The sequence below is a fragment of the Molossus molossus genome, unplaced genomic scaffold (assembly GCF_014108415.1).
Source record: "Molossus molossus isolate mMolMol1 unplaced genomic scaffold, mMolMol1.p scaffold_m16_p_16, whole genome shotgun sequence".
In the NCBI taxonomy this organism is placed as follows: domain Eukaryota; kingdom Metazoa; phylum Chordata; class Mammalia; order Chiroptera; family Molossidae; genus Molossus; species Molossus molossus.
The window spans coordinates 35,020,585-35,041,509 of NW_023425351.1; the positions used below are offsets into that span (position 1 = coordinate 35,020,585).

Here is a 20,925-nt window from a genome sequence, read left to right on the forward strand (position 1 = left end):
TGCAATTATCACTGATTTTATTATTATTATTATTATTAGTTTTAATTATAACAAACTATTTTCAGAATATTTTAACATTTAGTATTAAAACATCCTCGTTTGGAGAGGAAAAAATGGCGGCAGAGTGAATGGAAGCTACACAGACCATTTCCCAGGATCTAATTGGAATTACTACTAAAATAAAGACAAATCATTGGGGAAAACCAACTGAAAAGCAACTGGAGAGAATGCTTATAACCAGGTATGAAAAGAGGACACCAAATCAAGCCTGGTAGGAACTCCAGAAGCACAAGAGGGTCGGCTGGGAGCCCATGGACAGCAGCTGAGGGCTGTTTAGCTGTGAGTAGTCCCCTTAGAGAAGTTGGGGGTTAAAACCCTAAGTTGGCTCCACAGCACCTAGTGGCGGCTCCCCAGCAGAGAGGGGTGGCCACCCAGCACAGAATGGAGGGACAGGGGAAGGGGCTTACATAACACCTGGCTCAGATCACCACAGCTGAGGCTTTGTCTGGCAAGGATAGGTGCAGGGAAAAATGGCACCTCCCTGAAGGGCCAGAGCACTAAATCAGTTACAACCACTCACCTTGGGCTCTGGCAGAAGGAGGGTGGACTGGACTGGAACTGATTTAAAAGAGTCAGGGGTTTGTGGCAAAGGGGAGAGATCAGGGAAGGAAGACACTGGGAGTTTTATGCTGAATTACTCCCTCATAGGATAGCAGCCATATTACTCAAAGAGTCCCTTCCCAAAGCCCTGGGAAGAAGCAATGGCCCCTCCCTCAGGAATTTAACACCATCAGGCCTGACCAGAGAAATGCAAACTGAGGCTCATTAACAGCTAGAGATTACCAGCAAGCAAGGGGTGGGGGTGGGGGGAAGCCATTGTCCCACCCTCTGGAAATCTGTTTACCCCATACAGCTGAGGAGTTTTTCATTCAGCTCAGGGCTACAACCTGAGGCTCATCAAGTAACTGAAACTAATAGCCTCCAGGCAAAAGCTAGAGGATAACTAAACCTTTTCTTGGCCTGAAAATCCACCCAGGAAAGTAAGACTTGACAGTAGTATTTAACATGGGTCCTCCCACACTGTGGCTCCCAGTAGAAGGAGCCACAACCAGCAGAACACCAGCACCCACAGAGAAAATTTGGTAGGCTCCAAAACCCACTTAGACAGTCAAAATGATGAAGTAAAAAAACAAATCCCAGATGAAAGAACAAGAGAATTCTACAGGATAAGAGATAAATGAAATTGAATTAAGCAAGATATCAGAGGTAGAGTTCAGAGTAATGATTATGAGGAAGTTCAACAACATGAGTAAAGATATAGAACATTGAAAATCAACAAATTGGAAATAAAAAACCACCAAACGAAAATGAAGAATGACATAGCAGAAATAAATAACACATTGGAAGAAATAACCAGCAGAGTAGAGGAAGCTGAGGTTTGGATCAGTGAATTAGAAGACAGGGCAGAAAAAATAATCCAATCAGAGAACCAAAAAGAAAAAAAAAAAACAATTAAAAAACAGGAAGACAGTTTATGAGAACTATGGAACAACATGAAACATAACAATATCCATATCTTAGGAGTTCCAGAAGAAGAAGAAAATGAGCAAGGGTTAGAGAATGTATTTGACAAAATAGTGACAGAAAACTTCCCTAACTTGGTGAAGGAAAAAGGCATACAGATTTAAGAAGCACAGAGAGCTCCAAGTAAGAAGAACCAAAAGAGGCCCACACCAAGGCACATAAGAATTAAAATGCAAAAAATTAAAGACAAAGAGAGAATCCTAAAGGCAGCAAGAGATAAGCAACAGCTTAGCCACAGTCCCAAATGACAGCTTGCATGTCTGTTTTCTGCAACACTGAGATTGCCTCTGAGTTTTAATTCGCCAAATTGCATTCCTTTATTCTTTCAGAAGTTGCCTTATTGCTTCTGACTTTTTAAAAGCCTTTTTAATCTAGTCTTAGTTACTTGATATCCAGTCTCTTTTTCTTTTTCTGACCTTTCTCATCTCTTTGGCTAATCCACGATTTTCCACAAAACTGCATACTGTGAACTCCGGATCTACTTTCTAGTCTTTGAAAAGGACTGAGAAAGGAAATGAGTGGCATTTTACCCTCCTTCCAGCCATGTATATGTAAGACATGCTTTCAGAGTCATCTTTGTAAGGAGCCAACAACATATATTTGTTTGAAAATGTAACAAGAAGGATTCTGCATACATTGTCCTGTATGCAGAATTAACTGAAATATGAGTAGTTATAATTTTTTTTTGTTAATCCTCAATACTCAGTGGAGAATATTTTCAATTGATATTTTTAGAGAGAGTAGAAGGGAGGAAAGGAGGGAGACACACACACACACACACACACACAGAGAGAGAGAGAGAGAGAGAGAGAGAGAGAGAGAGAGAGAGAGAGAGAAACATTGATGTAAGAGGGACACATTGATTGGTTGCCTCCTGCATGACCCGGACTGGGGCTGGGGCTCAAACCTGCAACCCAGGTACATATCCTTGACTGGGAATTGAAATCTAACCGCTGAGCCAAACCAGCCAGGGCAAATAGTTATCATTTTACAATCAAAATATCTTTAGACATTCAGTTAGTATTGTCAAATAAACTAAAACAGAGCCAGGAGGCTTTGCTAGAAATACATGATAAAGATTTCTTCAAGGTTCTTAGGCTTTGCATATTGGAAACACAACTAGGCAATACCCTAGTGTTCTGAAGAAGAAAGAAAAGCTGAGGGTTCTTGTAGTAAAAAGTACATACTTGAGAAGAATCAGTCCTTCATTCTTAGTCTCTAAATTTGTTCAAGATGGAAATCCTCTAGATTACTGTTGGTGTGGATATAGAGATGAATGTCAGATGGTCTGGATACCTGAACATCCTTTTCTTAGTTCTTCAAGGGTAATCTGAGGGTTATCTGAAGGTTTGATGTATATCTAAGCATTGATGCAGTCTTAAAACAAGAATGGAATCATTTTCTCATATCTTAAATTGCTTGATTTAGTAAATTAGCAGCTTGACTATAATGATTTCATTTTGATTTCTTTACTATATTCCTAAGTATAAAATTGAAAGAGTTGAATAAAAGTAAAATACCTAGAAAATGTTTGTCCTACCCTGGCCGGTTTTTCTCAGTGGTTAGAGTGTTGGCCCATCAAAGGGTCATGGGTTCGATTCTGGTCAAGAACATGTACCTGGGTTTTGGGTTCAATCTCTCCCAGTTGGGGTCGAGTGGGAGGCAACCAATCTGTGTGTCTCTCTCAAATTGATGATCCTCTCTCTTTCTTTTCTTCCCTTTCCTTCTCTATAAAAATCAATGGAAAAACATCTTCGGTAAGGATTAAAAAAAGTATAAAAAAAAGAAAATGTTTGTGCTATGGGTAATTAAGGGTGTGAACATTTTACTAGCTACAAACTAAGCCACCTTGAAATATATAAATCAGGGGGTACTTAGGATCCAATTTTCTAAGTTTTAAGAAAAGATACAACTTTATCTTTCTTGTTATGGTTGCAACTTGCTTTTAAAGTTTTTTCTCTTAGTAGAAAAAATCATGTGCTTATTAAAGGATACTCAATAAGGGGTTAAAACTTGAAAATATAACTCAGTGGGGTTATTTCAGAATCTTGATCTTAGAGAAGTCTATTATAGCACTGCAAATAGCTAATCTTAATTTAATTTATCTTCCCATTTATTGAGTTGTCTATCAATGGAGTGATGGTTTAGACTGCATGATCTCACAAATCTTATACAAACTAAAGTTTAGCATCTGGGTCTCTTATCTGTGGAGACAACAAGTGCAGTACTTTGAGAATTTTGAGAGCAGAAACTATTATATTATTGATTTTCATGCCTGAGCAGTAGATACACTATGCAGAACTGATAAAAATCTCTTGTCCAATTAAATGCACTTGTCTTTTGTCCTGGGGCATCAACAATGATGAGACAAGTACAGTAAAGAAACTGACATTAGCCATTTGCTTATATGTCCTATTTCATTTTATGATTTACCATGTAAGGTAAACAAATAGTCTTTTTCACCCATTATTTATCAGTTTTGTAAGTAAGACCCTTTTAACTCTTGACCTTTTGACAATAGGACTGACACTGTAGGTTAGTAAGTACATTATTGTTGAGATATATATATATATATAAATATAATATAATATATATATATATATAATCTTATAAATATAATATAAGGTAAAAATCATTTAGAGAAAAACCCAAAGGTAGTTATAGTTTACTATTTTGAAATAAGATTATTTAGTTCAGTTGTATTTTCTAGAACAGCTTTGGTGTATTATAAGATACCTCAGGACCTCAAAATATATTTAGGTTTATGGACCATAATTCAGTTTATGATCCATATGCTTTCTTACTCTTTAGTTCTTCTACTTCTGGCAAATCTCTTTGCCACCCTGTGCCTCAGATCCTTTTACAGAGTTTAAGACTCTATCATTCCCATGCTTATATCTGCACCTAAGATTAAAGGTTTTAGTTTCAGGTACATTGTGAGTGTATGATCAAAGAGTTCCACAAAAGGGGTGTATGCCATTGTCTTTCATCATAAAATAAACCTTGGTAGTTGTCCATTTTTTTTTTACATTTTAAAAATTTAAATTAATTAATTTATTTTTGTTACAGATGTCTCTCCTTTTCCCCCCACTGATTCCCCCCTCCCTCCCCACCCTCTCCCCAGCTTTGTTGTCCATGCATACATGCATATAAGTTCTGTGGTTTATCTCCCCCCCCTCCACCAAAATTCCATACACGCAATAATATATTGAATCACTTACTGAGATATCTGAATGAATCCTGTGATTTGCTCTCTTCTGTTTAGTGGAATGACAGGCATCATATTTTGTTTAAAATTTTTTGTCATATAAAATTATCTATTACTCCTAAATGATTAGTTTAATAACAGTTTGGTGTACTATAACTTATTTTATGGACATTCTTTAATTACCTAGTGACTTATTTCCCACAGAAAGATTTCTTTCTCCTTTATATTCTGAGGAGTATTAAAGATGAAGTCTACTAAATAGGAAGGAACTTGTGACTAGCTTCTTTTCCTTAGTTTAATTATTTTGAGTTTCATTTGTACTGTTGCATATATTGATAGTCTGTACTTTTCTATTGCTCAGTAGTATTCTATTGCATGGATATACCGCACATGTTCTATTCACCAATTGGTGGACATTTCAGTTATTTTAAATTGGACATTTCAGTTATGCTGTTTGTTAATAAAGCTTTTGTAAGTATTTACATATAGGTAGTTGCATAAACATTTATTTTTAGCTCTCTTAAATAGTTCTGGGATATATGGTAAGTGTATGTGTAACTTCATAAAAAAACTTCCAAACTGTTTTTTCAGCAATGTTTGAAAACACTAGTTGTTCTGAATCCTTGCCAGCCCTTAATATTGATTGATTACATGTTTATTTATATATTTATTTTTAATGTTAGCCATTGTAATGGAACCTGATCCCTCTGATTTCTTCATAATGTTATTCTAGACATCTCCGCGGTCCCATGAGAGCTCTATTTTTTTTCTCTGAGGCTGACAGTTTATCCAAAAGTTTCTGTTAAGTCATGAACATTTGCTTCTGTGAAATCAAGTTCTCCATCAGGTGGAGCATAACTACGAGTCAAGTTATTTGCAATCCCTTTTGTCAGCAGATTGAGTTGGTTAGAAGATGATACTAATAACTTTTCAAGATCAATAAAAAGTGTCTCTTTCATTGCAGAGACTTCTCCCATAATCCTATATAACTGCTTCTTACTTGGGTCCTTTCTAACAACAACCCCAAGGGAGAGAGTAAATGCTTTAGTGAGAAGTTTTTCATCAGCACAGAAAAACCTTCAACTGCATATTCACTTATTACCCAGACAACTTCCTGTTGAGGGAGTTAAGCTGAAAGACAGTAGGTTAAAGGACTTGTAATTGACATGTTGATTTCACTATTAAACAACAAAAAAGCCATTGTTGTGATGTGTAATGAAAATTGATAATGTCCTATATATATATATTTTAATGGAATTGCTTTTCTGTCATCACTGACTTAATTAGATTGCACCAGTTTGTCAGATGCCACATTCGGGTTCCTTCAGCTGCAAAATATAGATAATAAAAATCTATGTAATTTAATAATCATGTGTCAACATATTGTTTTTTCTAATCAACATGAAATAATAATTATATCCCCCCCTTATAACTTTGGAATTATTAGAAAGTTCAAGGTTTTCTTTTTTATCTGTCTTGTATTTTATAGGTGGCTTGTCTAATATCTTGCATTTTCGTCTTGATAGTCATTTATACAATAGGACCGTTGCTTTACTGGCTGCCAATGGTACAGTAGTGCTTTTTTATGATCTACTTTTTAAGTTTATTTTTAATAAAAAGCATTGTATATAATATTTTTTAAGGAGCAACTTCAATAATCATTAATGATCTATAGATCATTCATGTGACATAAGTAAAGGTTGAAGTGGGTAATATTACATTTGATGGGGGAGGACTAGGAGTTTTTCTAATTTTTAGGCTCTTGTGTAAAAATGCCAGAGTAGAATTAGATTTATTCTGTGCTCATTTGGAGAGTGGAACTAGGCAATCTCTTTCATAAGAAATAGACTGAAATAATTTTATCTCAAATTGTACTGTTAGAAAATGTTTTCTGGGCAAGAAAGTAGGGTACAAAATACATCTTACCACTTTTGACACACCTTTTACGAAGTGCCCCAGAACACTAGTACCAGTGGTTCACTTGCCTTTCATAAGCCTGAAGCACCAAATTACACAAGATTCTGATCTTCAGAGAACCAGACAATAATCAAGTGCACTTAATTTTAGTGAGAGAGGAAAAAAGAGGGAGAGAGAGATAGAAATATTGATGAGCGAGAACATCGACTGGCTACCTCCTGCATGGCCCCCACTGGGGATTGGGTCCCCAACCTGGGCATGTGCCCTGACCAGGAATTGAACCAGTGACCTCTTGGTGCATGGGTTGATGCTCAACCATTGAACCACACCGGCCAAACTCAAGTACACAGTTTAAGAGAGTTATATCTTTAGATGAAACCAGATAATTGATACTCAAGGCAATTATAAAGAAATATATGTGCCCTGGCTGGGTAGCTCAGTTGGTTAGAGCATTGTTCCATATGCCAAGGTTGCCTGTTTGATCCCCAGTCAGGGCACATACAAGAATCAATCAGTGAATGCATAAATAAGTGGAACAAAAAGTTTATGTTTCTCTCTCTCTCTTCCTCCCTTCAATTCTCTTTCTAAAATCAATAAATAAAAAAATTAAGAAAGATATGATATAAATATTTAATTTATGGTGGTTAATAATTATTAATTATTATTAATTAATAATAGTTGTGGTTAATAATTATTATAAAGTTAATCAGTATTATAACATTTACCCTTGTCATTCATTACTTTTCTTTTTCCTTCTTTCTAATTTTTTAGAATGACTTAAATTTTACCCTGTTATTTTCTAGAATTGATATTATATTCTTGAAGTATAATAATAGGTTAGTTCTACACAAAATAAATATTATCTTAGTCTTCTAAATGGTGATTGCTTTTTTCTAGTAAGTACCCTAAGAACAAAGAAAGAAATAAAAATACTTTGGTTCTTTTAAATTTTGATTAAAATATTTATCTTGCTTTTTTCATTAACCTGTTTCTTATTTGTAGTGTGTGCTTGCAAGCATTATTGTCGTGGGTCTGAAGGGAATGCTCATACAGTTTCGGGATTTAAAAAAATATTGGAATGTGGATAAAATCGATTGGGTAAGTAGAAATTAACCTAAGTTTTTCATCTTTGGCTTAGAACATGGAACAAAATAAATTTTAATAGTTTCATTTACAGGAAGTTATTTAAGTCATTTGAGACTTGTACACTTTACAAACTATCATTAATTTCTTTCAAAATTTTAATAATACATTAAAATGTCTTTATAGAAATTGACATAAAATTTTGTCAAAATTTGATTGATGTGTTGTTGGAGAACTTTTAAAGAATGCTAACTAACTTGAGTGGATTAGGGATTTTTGATTTCTGTTATGAATTGATTTTGTCAGTGAAGTTCATCAAGGAAGTACACACTAATAGAAATATGACAATTTATAACATATGAAAAATCAGCATTAATTGCTAAGATATGTATACCACATTAATATAAGGTGAAAATCTTAATAGTGACCATATTCATTCTAAATACAAAAAGTCTCATAAATTGTGTTTTAAATGAGTCACACTGAGAGGATGACTATATTAATAGGATATTGCCAGGAAGAGATATAATTATACTAAACAATGGTAAAGTGTGGCTTCTACTCACATCAATGTTTAACACACTTATTCTAGAGAAATATATCTATGCAAGAACATCCAGAATTTGTTCTCTCTGAAATATGGGTGAAGTATTTCATTATTAGCTATGGTTAGCTCTATTATGACATTCACCATATTGAAATGCAATTATCTATGTATCTCCCCTCATTCAGATTCTTTGTTCTGAGAGATTTGGGGGGATTCCTTATGCTGGTGCCTAATTTCATAATATTCCTCTAAGGCTCGATATCACTGAGCTCCTACTAAAGTATAATGTGGGTGTTATGTGTATTGCATTACACATAATGCAAAGATGAATAAATAATCATTTTCCCTCTCCAGATATTCATATTTGTGCAGACATAGAACAATATGACATATTAGCAAAAGTACAAGCTTAATGCTTTGGAGAAATAGAGAATGGGGCAATTGATTAGGATTGGGTTAATAGAAAAGACTCTTATAGCAGAGCTAAAATTTGAACTAAGACTTGAATGAATAAAATTTTGTAGACAAGCCAAGAGGCGAAAATTAGCCAGGCTAATGGAGGATTGTGACTTTTTAATGGTGATAAATATGAGGTGGCCTATGAAAACAGAAATGAGCAGATGTAAACTTAATTAACAAGCTATTTGATAGTCCTATGATAAAGATATTTCTCTGGAACTCATTAATCACTTAGGAGGGAGCATATTGCCATATTTGAAAGGGGGAGATGTCAGAAGAGGTTTCTTCCAGGAAATTATGGGTAGAATATGTAGTGTGAGGGTGGAAGTAGAAGCTGATGAAGTTGGAAAAGTTAAGAATGGGTTGGACTAGACTTCATCCTAAAGGCAGTGAGACATCCCTGGAAGGGGAAGTAGGGATAAGATTTATTATTAGAACGGTCACTGGTAATTTGAGGAAAATGAATGAAATTGATGTAGTATGCAGCAATTGGAGCACTTTTTAAAAAGTAATTCAGGCCAACAAATGGAAAAGGCTTGAATCAAAACTGAAACCATGAGGTTCAAGAGGAGGGAATAGATTTGAAAAATATTCAAAGAGTTACATTAGTTAATTTTCACTGCCAATTCATCATATAAAGTTCTGATTTAGGTGCATAATGTGAAGATTTGTTCCCAGTTATAACAAATCCTCACACATTACAGGCTCTCTGGTCATCTGACACTTGCTGTCTCCTCTCCATTCATTACCTTGCTAATCTCCATCAGTCTCCTTTGTTAGGAAGCTAGGTTGTAAATGATACAAATGACATTTCACCTTACTGCTCTTCTTTCCATGATATCAATAGATAGCATATGAATACATCTCCTTCTTCTCTGCTGGCCCACCATTGCATAATGGGTCTTATCAGAAAGATTATCATATAGATTTTTCAAAACTGTGATATTCATGGAGAAATCTAAAATGAGTTTAACTCTGATGATACATTTGTTGGCTTCCAGTGACCTCTTTGGTATCTTCCAAATTTCACAGTATTTGGCAAGTCTACACCATATTTTGTAATTAGTGGTTATGACCATATTCTTGTTCCACTGAAGCTGGATTTTCCTCCCTATATATACATTTTTTAAAGTTGTTTTTGGTGAATTTTTAATGGAGGGTAGTGGAGTAAAAATGCTTTAAATATACCACCTAAATCTGATATTTAAATCTATACTTTGGCAGTAGTCTGGCAAATGGTTTACGATGCTGAAAACAAAAGCAGATAGTTAAGTAGGAGGCTCCCGGAATAGTCTAGGGGAGCCAAGTGTGAACTGGAGCATTTTCAGTGAATTGAGAAGAGGATACGGTTGGAAATTTTTTAAATTAATAATTGGTAGAACTTGGGAAATTATTTTACAAGGAGATGTAAAGGTAGTAATTGTGAAATATGACTCCAAGATTTGTGATTTCAGTGTCTTGAAGATTATTAGTGTTATAACTAAAAGAAAACATTGGAGGAAGGGCAGATTTGGTGCTTGAGTTAATGAGTTTGCATTTGGACATAAAAGTTTGAAGGTATTTGGAGGACAGTTTGAGAAAATGGTATAATAGCTTGGTCGTCTCCTGTATAGTTGATAGTTGAAAAGTTGGAGTTAGTAGGCAATGCAGTGTGAAAAAAATCTTTTTGTAAAAGGTGACATGAATATGGCTGATGCTTTATGATTAAATGTGACATTGAGTTTAGCTTGACAGTGGCCTCCAATAGTTGAAGTGGACAGGTATCCATTAGTTGAAAAGGAATGCAACATTGAGAACCTGTGGTTTATCATCATATGATTTGGGCATAGCATCTATACTGAAAATACCGCACAAACTTTTGTAGATATATGGTATATTATTTAGTAGACAGAATATGTCTAGGTCACACAATAAATAGACTAAACCTCAATTATAGAAGTAAAGTTAACAAAGATATCTATGTGTGTGTTTGTGTGTGTGTGCGCGTGCGTTTGTGTAGAAATTGAAGGTTAAATGTTTAAAAAATCAGGTAAGCAGTTATCAAATGAAAAATCATAAATATTTATTTCTTTAAATTTTTTCCAGTTTAACGATTCTACTTTGAGTTATAGATCAAAATTCTCTTTGAGGTAGTGAGATAATATAAATCTAAAATACAGGCCTAACTTAGGGCACAGAACTGTATTTTAGTAACAGGAAAGTGGGGAAAGAAGTCAGACCTTCAGAAATTTGATAATACGAATCAAGCACCAAAACAGATAGGCTAACAGAAGGATCAGGAAGAGGTGAAGTGAGCAAGTAGCAGCTAAACTGTGCTTTATACTGATGAATTTGCTCTAAGGCTCAAGGGTATACATGTTCCCAATTTGAGGTCAGCTTTGGAGTTAGCTTATGTTTAGGGCCTGTGAGTACAAAATAGGAAATGGATCAAGTAAGAACACAATAAAAAAATGTAGGGGCCCAGGAGCTAACCAATTCCTTATTACTGTTGGCAGCCAGCATTTGGACTTATAATAGGAATTGCTACAGAATAGCACTGGGACTTCTCCTGACCAAATCACTGGTCTATGTTATTAATTTCCATTTGATTTGTTTTCTTCAAGCTATAAATGTAGCCCTGGGAAATAACTAAGCATTATAAGTCTGGTTAACAATAGATGATGTTGTGGGAGCAAAAATATGCTTTCAAAATAGAAGCAAATGGTACCCAAATTGTCGGTGCTCTGAAGAACCATGGCCTTCAAGCTCTGTGGTGTTTAGAATGGCAGAGACGCGGGTATTTGGTTTCCTATGCAGTAATAAATTATGCAGGTTGACCAGGAGAAATTAGACTTATAAAGCTTTTGGTGAGGTCTTATTCTTCCACACCTAGCCAGAATAAGTCAGCATTAAGGAATAAGTGAGAAACAGAGCAATCATAGAAATTTAAAGTAATGATCAAAATCTTGCAACTTTATTTTGTATATGATCAAGTATAGTGTAATACATTAGGAAGAAAAAAAACCACTGTATACAAATAAAAGATTCAAATGACTGTCTATTTACCTGAATAAAGAAAAACATTTCAGTGTCTAATCATTAGATTACAGACTGAGGAAGATGTAATAATAAGTGATAACTTATTATATTTCAGGTAATGAATGTTAACATGGGAACACTGAAAATAAATTTTTTCTTTTAGTCCAGAATGTTTGTTTCTTCTACATAAAAAGGAATTTTACAGATGAAAATCCCTTCATTTGCTTCCAAGGGTTTAGCTTTTCAAAATAGGCCATCGTTCAGAAACCATGTAATTTCAGTGTAGATAAATAATACAGAAGAAAAGCATTTCAAGTGAAAAAAAAAAAAAAAACCCCTTTAAAAATATTTATTTCAAAGTTATGCAAAAAAAAAAACAACACCCACACATATCCCCTCAAAAATCTGTGCTATTTTCAGATTAGAGAGAAGTTTCTAATTCTTTCATTTGCATATGGAACTGAATTATGCTGTCAAAGATATTTTAAAATGATAATACAGTTGTTGGAATAGAAAGATAACAACTTAGAATTCTATGCATTAGGTAATGTTATGGAGCTAATTTTGGAAAAAAAGAGAGTTTAAAGATTTTATCAGTTTACTATTTGGTAAATGCTGAATTTTGTATTTATAAAATATATAACCGTGTGGATTCTACAGATTATTTTGCTTTTAAAATATATTTTTTTGCCAGAAATAAACTTAGAAATGCCAATCATAATGCAATGTCTTATTGCAAATTTAATTTTAGGTGGTGGAAAAAAACTGCAATAATTTGGAATTGCAACTAAAGGAGAAATATAATTTTATTGGAATTTTTTGAAATATTCCCAAGAACTAATTTAGCTCTGATGCTTCAGCTTTCACAATTTCACAAAATGTGTCCCCTTGCAAATAAAATGATAACAATCTTTGGAGTGGTTGATCTAAAAGTGCTTTTGGTATGTTATTAGATTCAGTTATTTTAACATTAGGGTTTGAGTTTTGTAGAATAATAAAATACATTAGTCCTTTTTGTAGCAATCCTAGAAAATAGAATATTGTTAGGAATGACCAAAAAGTGGCAAACACTTGCTTGTATTATTATTACATTAAATGAAAAAGCAATGGGAAATTATGGCACACTTTTAAACCATACACATCAGCAAACAATGTACAGATCTTAAATAAAGTGTTTGTTGGGGATTAAACTAAATATTGGCAATATCTAGAAATAAAAGAATGTTTTTTACTCACCTCTGCTACTGAGAGTCTGATGGAGCCTGGATTTGTTTCTGTATTCTTGGGCTCTGTTTATGACATCTTAAATAATATGTTCTTATTGAGAGATTTGGGTACTGGAATGTTGTAGAAGAAAATTGTTAGTAATTTGGCAACCAATAGTGGAAAGAGAATACCAAAGGACCCACATCTCTTTGTTTGTTTCTCTTTCAGGGCATATGGATCAGTACATACGTATTTACAATATGTTTTGCTGCCAATGTGGGACTGCTGTTTGGTGTTGTCTGTACCATAGTTATTGTGATTGGTCGCTTCTCAAGGTAAGATCTTATTTCAGTGTTCTGTTTATTACGACACAGCAGCTAAGTGTATGGTGTTACCAGTTAATTTTATTTCTGTGGACTATATAGTACTACAATCTCATGTTTTATTTTGTATCAGAGAATTGAAGACAAAAAGAAGAGGTTTTATTTACATATAGTATATAATAATGTTGCTCTTAATTAAGATAGTTTGTCAGTACTATAAAATAGAATATACGAATCTATTAAAGTAAATCAAGTAATCTCATTGCCACACACTGTATCACAGAGCTATTTTTAATTAAATGAAGGGGTATAGTATACAATGAGACACAAACCATATAACAATATAATTATTTAGAAAAATAACTTCAAGAAACTTAATTTTTCAGAAGCCGTATTATCTATCTATCCCTATACTTTTCTCTAGGTAATTTATTAAAGAAAATTCTCTCTTTTTGTCTTTTTATTGAACATCTGTGAGAAGTTCTTTTTCTGTTTTTCATCTAAGTTTTGCTCACTTCCTATTCTTCCCTTGAAGTTTTTTGTGTGAAATAATATATTTTTTTTCTATTTTTTTTCAGTTACATTTTACATTTAATAATACATGTATTTTAGTTTCAGGTATACAAAATAGTGGTTAGACAATCATATACTTTACACAGTGTTCCCTCCCAATACTTTCAATACCCACCTGGCACCATACATAGTTATGATAATATTATTGACTATATTCTCTATGCTGTACTTTATGTCTCTGTGATTATTTTAACTACCAGTTATTACTTCTTAATCCCTTTACTTTTTTCACCTAGTCCCCTAACCCTCATTCCCCCTGCAACCATCAATCTATTCTCTGTATTTTACTGCCTATGTATCCATGAGTTTGTTTCTGTTTTGTTTCAGTTATTTAGATTCTACATATAAGTGAAATCATATGGTGTTTACCTTTTACTGCCTGACATATTTTACTTAGATAATACCCTGTAGAGGACATTTCTGTCTTGTTTCTGATCTTAGGGAAAATGCTTTTAGTTTTACCCAATTAAGTAGAATGTTAGCTGTGGGTTTGTCATATATAGCCTTTATTATGTTGAGGTATGTTTCCTGTAATCCCGCTTTGTTGAGAGTTTTTATCATAAATGGGTGTGGATTTTGGCAAATGCTTTGTCTGCATCTATTGATATGACCAAATAATTTTTATCCTTCATTTTTTCAAGGTGGTATATCATTTTAATTGATTTGTCAATGTTGAACCATCCTTACATCCCAGAAACAAATCCCTCTTGATCATAGTACATGATCTTTTTAACGTATTGCTGAATTCAGTTTGCAAATATTTTTGTTGAGGATTTTTGCATCTATGTTTATTAGGTATATTGGCCTATATTTTACTTTCTGTGCAGTGTCTTTATCTGGTTTTGGAATTGGGATAATTCTGACCTCGTAAAATGAGTTTAAGAGTTTTAACTCCTTTTTTATTTTTTGGAGTAGTATGAGAATATCAGGTGTAAGTTCTTCTTTGATTGGTAAAATTTACCAGACTTTTGTATGTTGGGAGTTTTTTTTTTATTACTGCTTTTATTTCGTTGGGCATAATTTGTCTGTTCAGATTTTCTGATGTTACTTGATTCAGTCTTGGGAACTTGTATATTTCATGTATTTATCCATTTTTCCAGATTGCCCAATTTGTTGGCATATGACTGTTTGTAGTGTTTTCTTTTAATCCTTTGTACTTCTGTGACATCAGTTGTTACTTCTCTTTCATTTATTATTATTTATTTGGGTCATCATTCTCTTTCTAATTCTGGTTAAAGGTTCATCAGTTTTGTTTTCTTTCTAAAGAACCAGCTGTTGGTTTTATTGATCTTTTGTATTTTGTTTCTTAGATTCTATTTTATTTATTTCTTCTCTGATCTTAATTATTTCCTTTCTTCTACTAAACTTGGCCTTTGCTGTTTTTTTAGGTGAAAATAGATTATTAATTTGATATTTTCATTGTTTATATAGGTAGACTTTTATTGCAATAAATATCCCTCTTAGAAGTACTTTCACTGTGTCCCATAGATTTTTGGTTGTTTTATTTTTATTCTCATTTGTCTCAAGGTACCCTCTGATTACTACCTTGATCTCATTTTTAACCTATTCATTGTTTAGTAACATGTTATTTAGCCTCCATGTGTTCGTGGGTATTTTAGTTTTTTTCTTGTAATTGATTTCTATTTAATTTCACTCGGGTCAGAGAAGATGCCTGAAATGCTATCAATCTTCTGAGATTTCTTGTGGCTTGTTTTATAGCCTAACATGTGGTCTATCCTGCAAAATGTTTCAGGTGCATTTGAAAAAAAAAATGTGTATCTTGCAGTTTTAGGGTGTATGCTCTGAAAATATCAATTAAAACCCTCTATTCTAATGTGTCATTATAGGTGGCAGTTTCCTTGTTGAGTTTTTGTCTAGATGATCAATCTATTGATATCAATGGTGTATTAATGTCACTTATGAAAGTGTTACTGTTGATCTGTCCCTTTATATCCATAATATTTCCTTTATATATTTAGGTGGTTTTATGTTGAGTGCATAAATGTTTAAAGCTACGGTTCTCAACCTGTGGGTCACGACTCCTTTGGGGGTCAAACAACCCTTTCACAGGGGTCGCCTAAGACATAACAGTAGCAAAATTACAGTTATGAAGTAGCAACAAAAATAATTTTGGGGGTCACCACAACATGAGGAACTGTATTAAAGGGTAGTGGCACTAAGAAGGTTGAGAACCACTGGTTTAAAGGGTTATAATCTCTTGTGTGATTGATCCCTTTATCATTATGTAATGACCTCCTTTGTCTTTTGTTATAGCTTTTGTTTTAAAGAATATTTGGTCTGATATATGTATTGCCACTCTAGCATTTCATGGGTTTTCATTTGCATGAAATACCTTTTATATCTCTTTACTTTCTCTCTCTGTGTGTGTGTGTGTGTGTGTGTGTGTGTGTCTTTCATTCTGAGGTGGGTCTCTTGTAGACAACATATATATGAGTCTTATTTTTCATTTATGAAGCTTCCGTATATCTCTTGATTGAAACATTCAATCCATTTACATGTAAAATGATTATTGATAGAAATGTATTTATTGCCATTTTGTTCTTTATAAGTATGCTCCTACCCCCTTCTTCTTGTATTATTGATTTGGTGTTAATAAACTCCTTTAGTTTTTTTTTTTTTGGTCTGGGAAGTTCTTTATTTCTCTTTCAATTTTTTTTTTTTTGTTCAGATAGAGTGGGGAGGGAGAGAGAGAGAGAGAGAAACATCGACGTGAAAGGTTGCCACCCGCACAACCCAACCAGGGCCAGGGACAAACTGAAACCGAGGTACATGCCCTTAGTGGGAACCGAACCCAGGTCTCTCTGGACCACAGGCCGACGCTCTACCACTGAGCCAAACTGGCCAGCGCTTCTCTTTCAATTTTAAATGATAGCCTTGCTGGGTAGAGCAGTCTTGGTTGTGGGTTGTTACTTTCATCACTTTGAGCATTTTTTGTCAATCTCTTCTGGCCTGAAAATTTTCTGTGGAGAAATAAGCTGACAGTTTATGAGAGCTCCATTGTAGTTTACTATTTTTCTCTTGCACTTTTTAAGAGTCTCTCTTTGTCTTTAAACTTTGGCATTTTGATTATAATGTGTCTTGTTGTGGGTCTCCTTGAGTTCATTTTGCTTAGGACTCTGCACTTTTTGAAGTTGTATGTCTTATTCCTTCACCAGATTTGGAATGTTTTCAGTTATTATTTTTTCAAATATGTTCTCAATACCTTGCATTCACTCTCTTCTCATTTTTGTACCCCTATGATGCAGATGTTGCCACACTTCATATTGTCCTATAGTCCCTTAAGTTGTATTAATTTTTAAAAGTTATTTTTGCTGCTTTGATTGGGTGTTTTCTACTCCCTTGTCTTCTATATTATTGATTTGATTCTTTGCTTTATCTAATCTGCTGTTGATTCTTTCTACTATCTTCTTTTTAATGATCAAATTTTTCATTTGTGACTGCTTTCTTTAGGCAGAGAAGTCAAGAAAAATTATTTTTGAAAATATATTGCAATGTGATATATATATATAATTTTTCCATCAACATTTATCCCCTTGATGCCCTCTTCCTCTTCCATCTCCATCCCTCCCTACCCTGCCATCACTATACGGTTGTCCATGTCTATGAGTTCTTTCTCTCTCTCTCTTTTTGTTTATGGTTTTATGTTCTTTTAAATGCTAGCTATCTCTTTGCTAAAGTTTTCACTAAGTTTTTTGAGCATCCTTATAAACATTATTTTGAATTCTGTGTTTGATAGATAGCTTGTGTCCATTTTATTTAGTTCTTTATTAGGGTATTTCTCCTATTCTTTTATTTGGGACATGTTTCTTTGTCTCCTATTTTGCTGCCTCTTTGTATTTTTTTCAGTATATTAGGTAGATTTTCTATGTCTCCCACTCTTAGTATAGTAGCCTTATGTAGTAGGTGTCTCATGGGGCTCAGTAGTGTACTCTTCCTGATCACCTGAGCTGGGGTTCTCCAGCAATGTCACTTGTATGGTTATGGGAGCCCTCCCATTGTAGTTGAGCCTTGATTATTGTTAGTTCATTCATGGGTTGAGTTCACCCTCAGGCTGGTTATAAAGATTGACGTCATCCACAGTTTTTGAGCTGCTGTGTGGGGACTGACCTTCTGAAAAAGAATTTTCCCCAGCAGGGTCTGGTGTCTGCTAAGATCTCCCTTTGGGTGTGCTGCCTATGGTGATATTTTGGTTGTGGTCTGATATGGTTTGAAGGTTGCCATGGCATCTTTTGTTTTTGCAACCTCTTGAGAGGAAGTCTGGTGCAGGTCTATGTCAGACATGGCCTGTGACTAGCCCTAGGCTATCTCTTTGCATCTACAAAGTGATCCACAGTTTGTAGCTGCCTCTACTGGGCCTGGGTGTGCATGGGATATGCCAAGCTGGGCACCAAGGCTGACTTCCACTAACATTGTACCTGGGAACAGGTCAGTGAAAGGCCCAAGGCACCTCGAGATCCACCTCTACCTGTCAGCTGCTCATTAGGCTCAGTCACTTAAAGAGCCTCTGGTGGTATGTGAGTTGTATGAGGTAGGTTCCCAGTGTGTCACCAGGTATGGGAGACTGGCATTCACTACATTTATTCTGATTCAAACTCAGTGCTGGTACTGGGTCTGAGGCCACTCAGCAAATGTCTCAGGACACATCAAGGCTAGCTATCACCCACTGGGTGCCCTCAGACTTTGTGGTGAGGTAGAACCTCTGGGAGTTATCAGGGTGAAGCTAGAAGAGTTCATCAAACCCCAAAAGACCACGATTTAGCCTTGTGAAGGGAGAATTGTACACAGGAACAGTGGAGCCTCTGGGTGTATGAGGGGAAAATGGCTCTCTCACTAGAGAAGTACAACTCAGTATCTCCAGTTCTGTCTGGACCTCTTCAAGAGCCTTCCTAGGAATTCTATACCATGGGCTCAGGCTGGCCACAGCTAACTGATAGTTCTGTAGGGGGTGACCTTCCAGGGCAGTGCCACTGATAGGATGATGGGTCTAGTGGATCTCCCATGAGGAGGTCAGTGCTGATCAGGCACAGAGGCAAAAGTGACTCCCTCCTCAGAGCCAAACAGCTTCATCTCTGACATCCTCTGGGTCAGCCTGGACCTTCTCAGGAGCCCTCCAAGAAAGTCTACACCACAAGCCCAGGCAGCTGACTCCTCTGCAGGGTATGAGATTGGCAGGGTGGGTGACAGGGAATTGAGAGGGTGGGACTAATGCATTCCTCCAGGCTGATGCCACATGGGGTGGAGTGCTTGCCCCAGCAGATATTGTCCATGGGTGGTGTGGGAGAGGAATCTATCACAGGGACCTTGGCAAATGTCCCTTCACCTGTCTCCCTGGAGCCAAATAACCAGCCTTTCCTTGTATAATTTCAGTCCACTCCAAGTGGCCCTCCCTCTGCTGGAGCCCAGGGTGAGTGGTTGAAAAAAGATTTTTTTCACTGGCCCTTTAAGGGGGTACCAGGTTTTCTAGCAGACTCCTGTCCTTCCCTGGTAGACAGAATCGCTGCTGATTTTCACAGTCAGATGCTATGTGGGTTTTTCTTCCTGGTTCTGGTGCTCTGGGCTGAGGATTCCAGCATGTAGTTTTGATCTCATTCTTCTAAGGAAAGACCTTTTCAGCTGAGTGCTTCCAGATTCTCAACCACAACAGATGGGTGTGAGGCCAGCCCTTTTGCTCTCTGCCCTTCCTACCAGTCTCAGTGTGGCTTCTGTATATCCTTGGTTATAAGACTTGTGTTCAGCTGGTCTTCAGTTGGTTATTCAGGTTTATTTTTTTATAATTTAGTTGTAATTCCAGTTTGGTCCTGGGAGGAGGTGCACCTACTTTGCTGCCATTTTGGATCCTTAATTTATATTCTTGAAAATGTTTAAGTTTTATGTCTCTAAGTTATATCTTTGTAGATTATATCTATGTAGATTCATCACTATCTAGTTCTATCTTGTCATTGATTACCTTTTTTACTTTCTTCCCCTAAAACAAGATTTTCTCAAATTCTACATTCTCTTTACTTAAAAAAATTTTTTTTTGCCCTGGGTGGTTTGGCTCAGCGGTTAGAGTGTCGGCCTGTGGTCCAGAGAGACCCAGGTTTGGTTCCTGCTAAGGGCATGTACCTCAGTTGCAGTTTGTCCTCGGTCCTGGTTCGTTGTGCAGGTGGCAGCCACTCGATGTGTCCCTTTCACATCGATGTCTCTCTCTCTCTCTCTCTCTCTCTCTCTCTCCCTCCCTCCCTCCCTCCTGCTCTATCTGAACAAAAAATGAAAAAAATTGTCCTTGGATGAGGATTAAAAAAATATTTTTTTTAAATCAATTTTAGAGAGAGAAGGAGAGAGAGGGAGCGAGAGATAGAAACATCGATGAGAGGGAACATCGGTTGGTCATCTCCAGCATGCTCCCCCTACTGGGGATTTGGCCTACAACCTGGACATGTTCCCTGACTGGGAATCCAACTGGCGACCTCTTTGCTGCATGGGTTGATGCTCAACCACTGAGCCACACTGACTGGGAAATATATACTCTTTAATCTTCTGTCTTATAACTTTTATTTATCAATTCACCTCTTGTAGCTTGGATACATGGTAGCTGGGAGCCAAGTTTAGGTAAATTGCATTTTTAAATCACTACTTAGATGTCTCTGTTGCTACGCTTTATTCCTGAAAATACTAGAGAAATATATATTACCAGGTGTTTTATTAACAAATGGGAGATAGGATCTAAGCCATTTAGATGTGTTCCTATTGTTAGAACATTGTTTTTCCTTCTTCGACATTAACGTAGTAATTAGGAAATTACATTTTATTTTCAATCTCCCTTAATTCTAGAGCAAGGACATTGAGTATAGAAAACATGAAAGAAATGGAATTTAAAGTGAAGACAGAAATGGATAGCGTAAGTTTAACTTTTTCTCCTTTGTGCAATTACTAATAATTTTTGTCATTAAGATAGTTTTAAAATATCATTAAGAACAGATAAATTGACATTTAAAACCATTATA

At 35.5% G+C, this 20,925-nt stretch overlaps 1 protein-coding gene across 1 annotated transcript in view; it reads left to right on the forward strand.

Moving 5' to 3' along the window:
* The window catches only part of SLC26A7 (solute carrier family 26 member 7), a 122,481-nt gene that overhangs the window by 73,554 nt on the left and 28,002 nt on the right, over positions 1–20,925 (forward strand). The window contains exons 11-14 of the mRNA XM_036263925.1: positions 6,282–6,359; positions 7,712–7,807; positions 13,251–13,357; positions 20,753–20,819. Coding sequence (XP_036119818.1) covers positions 6,282–6,359; positions 7,712–7,807; positions 13,251–13,357; positions 20,753–20,819 — 348 coding nt within the window. The remainder of the gene's footprint in view (positions 1–6,281; positions 6,360–7,711; positions 7,808–13,250; positions 13,358–20,752; positions 20,820–20,925) is intronic.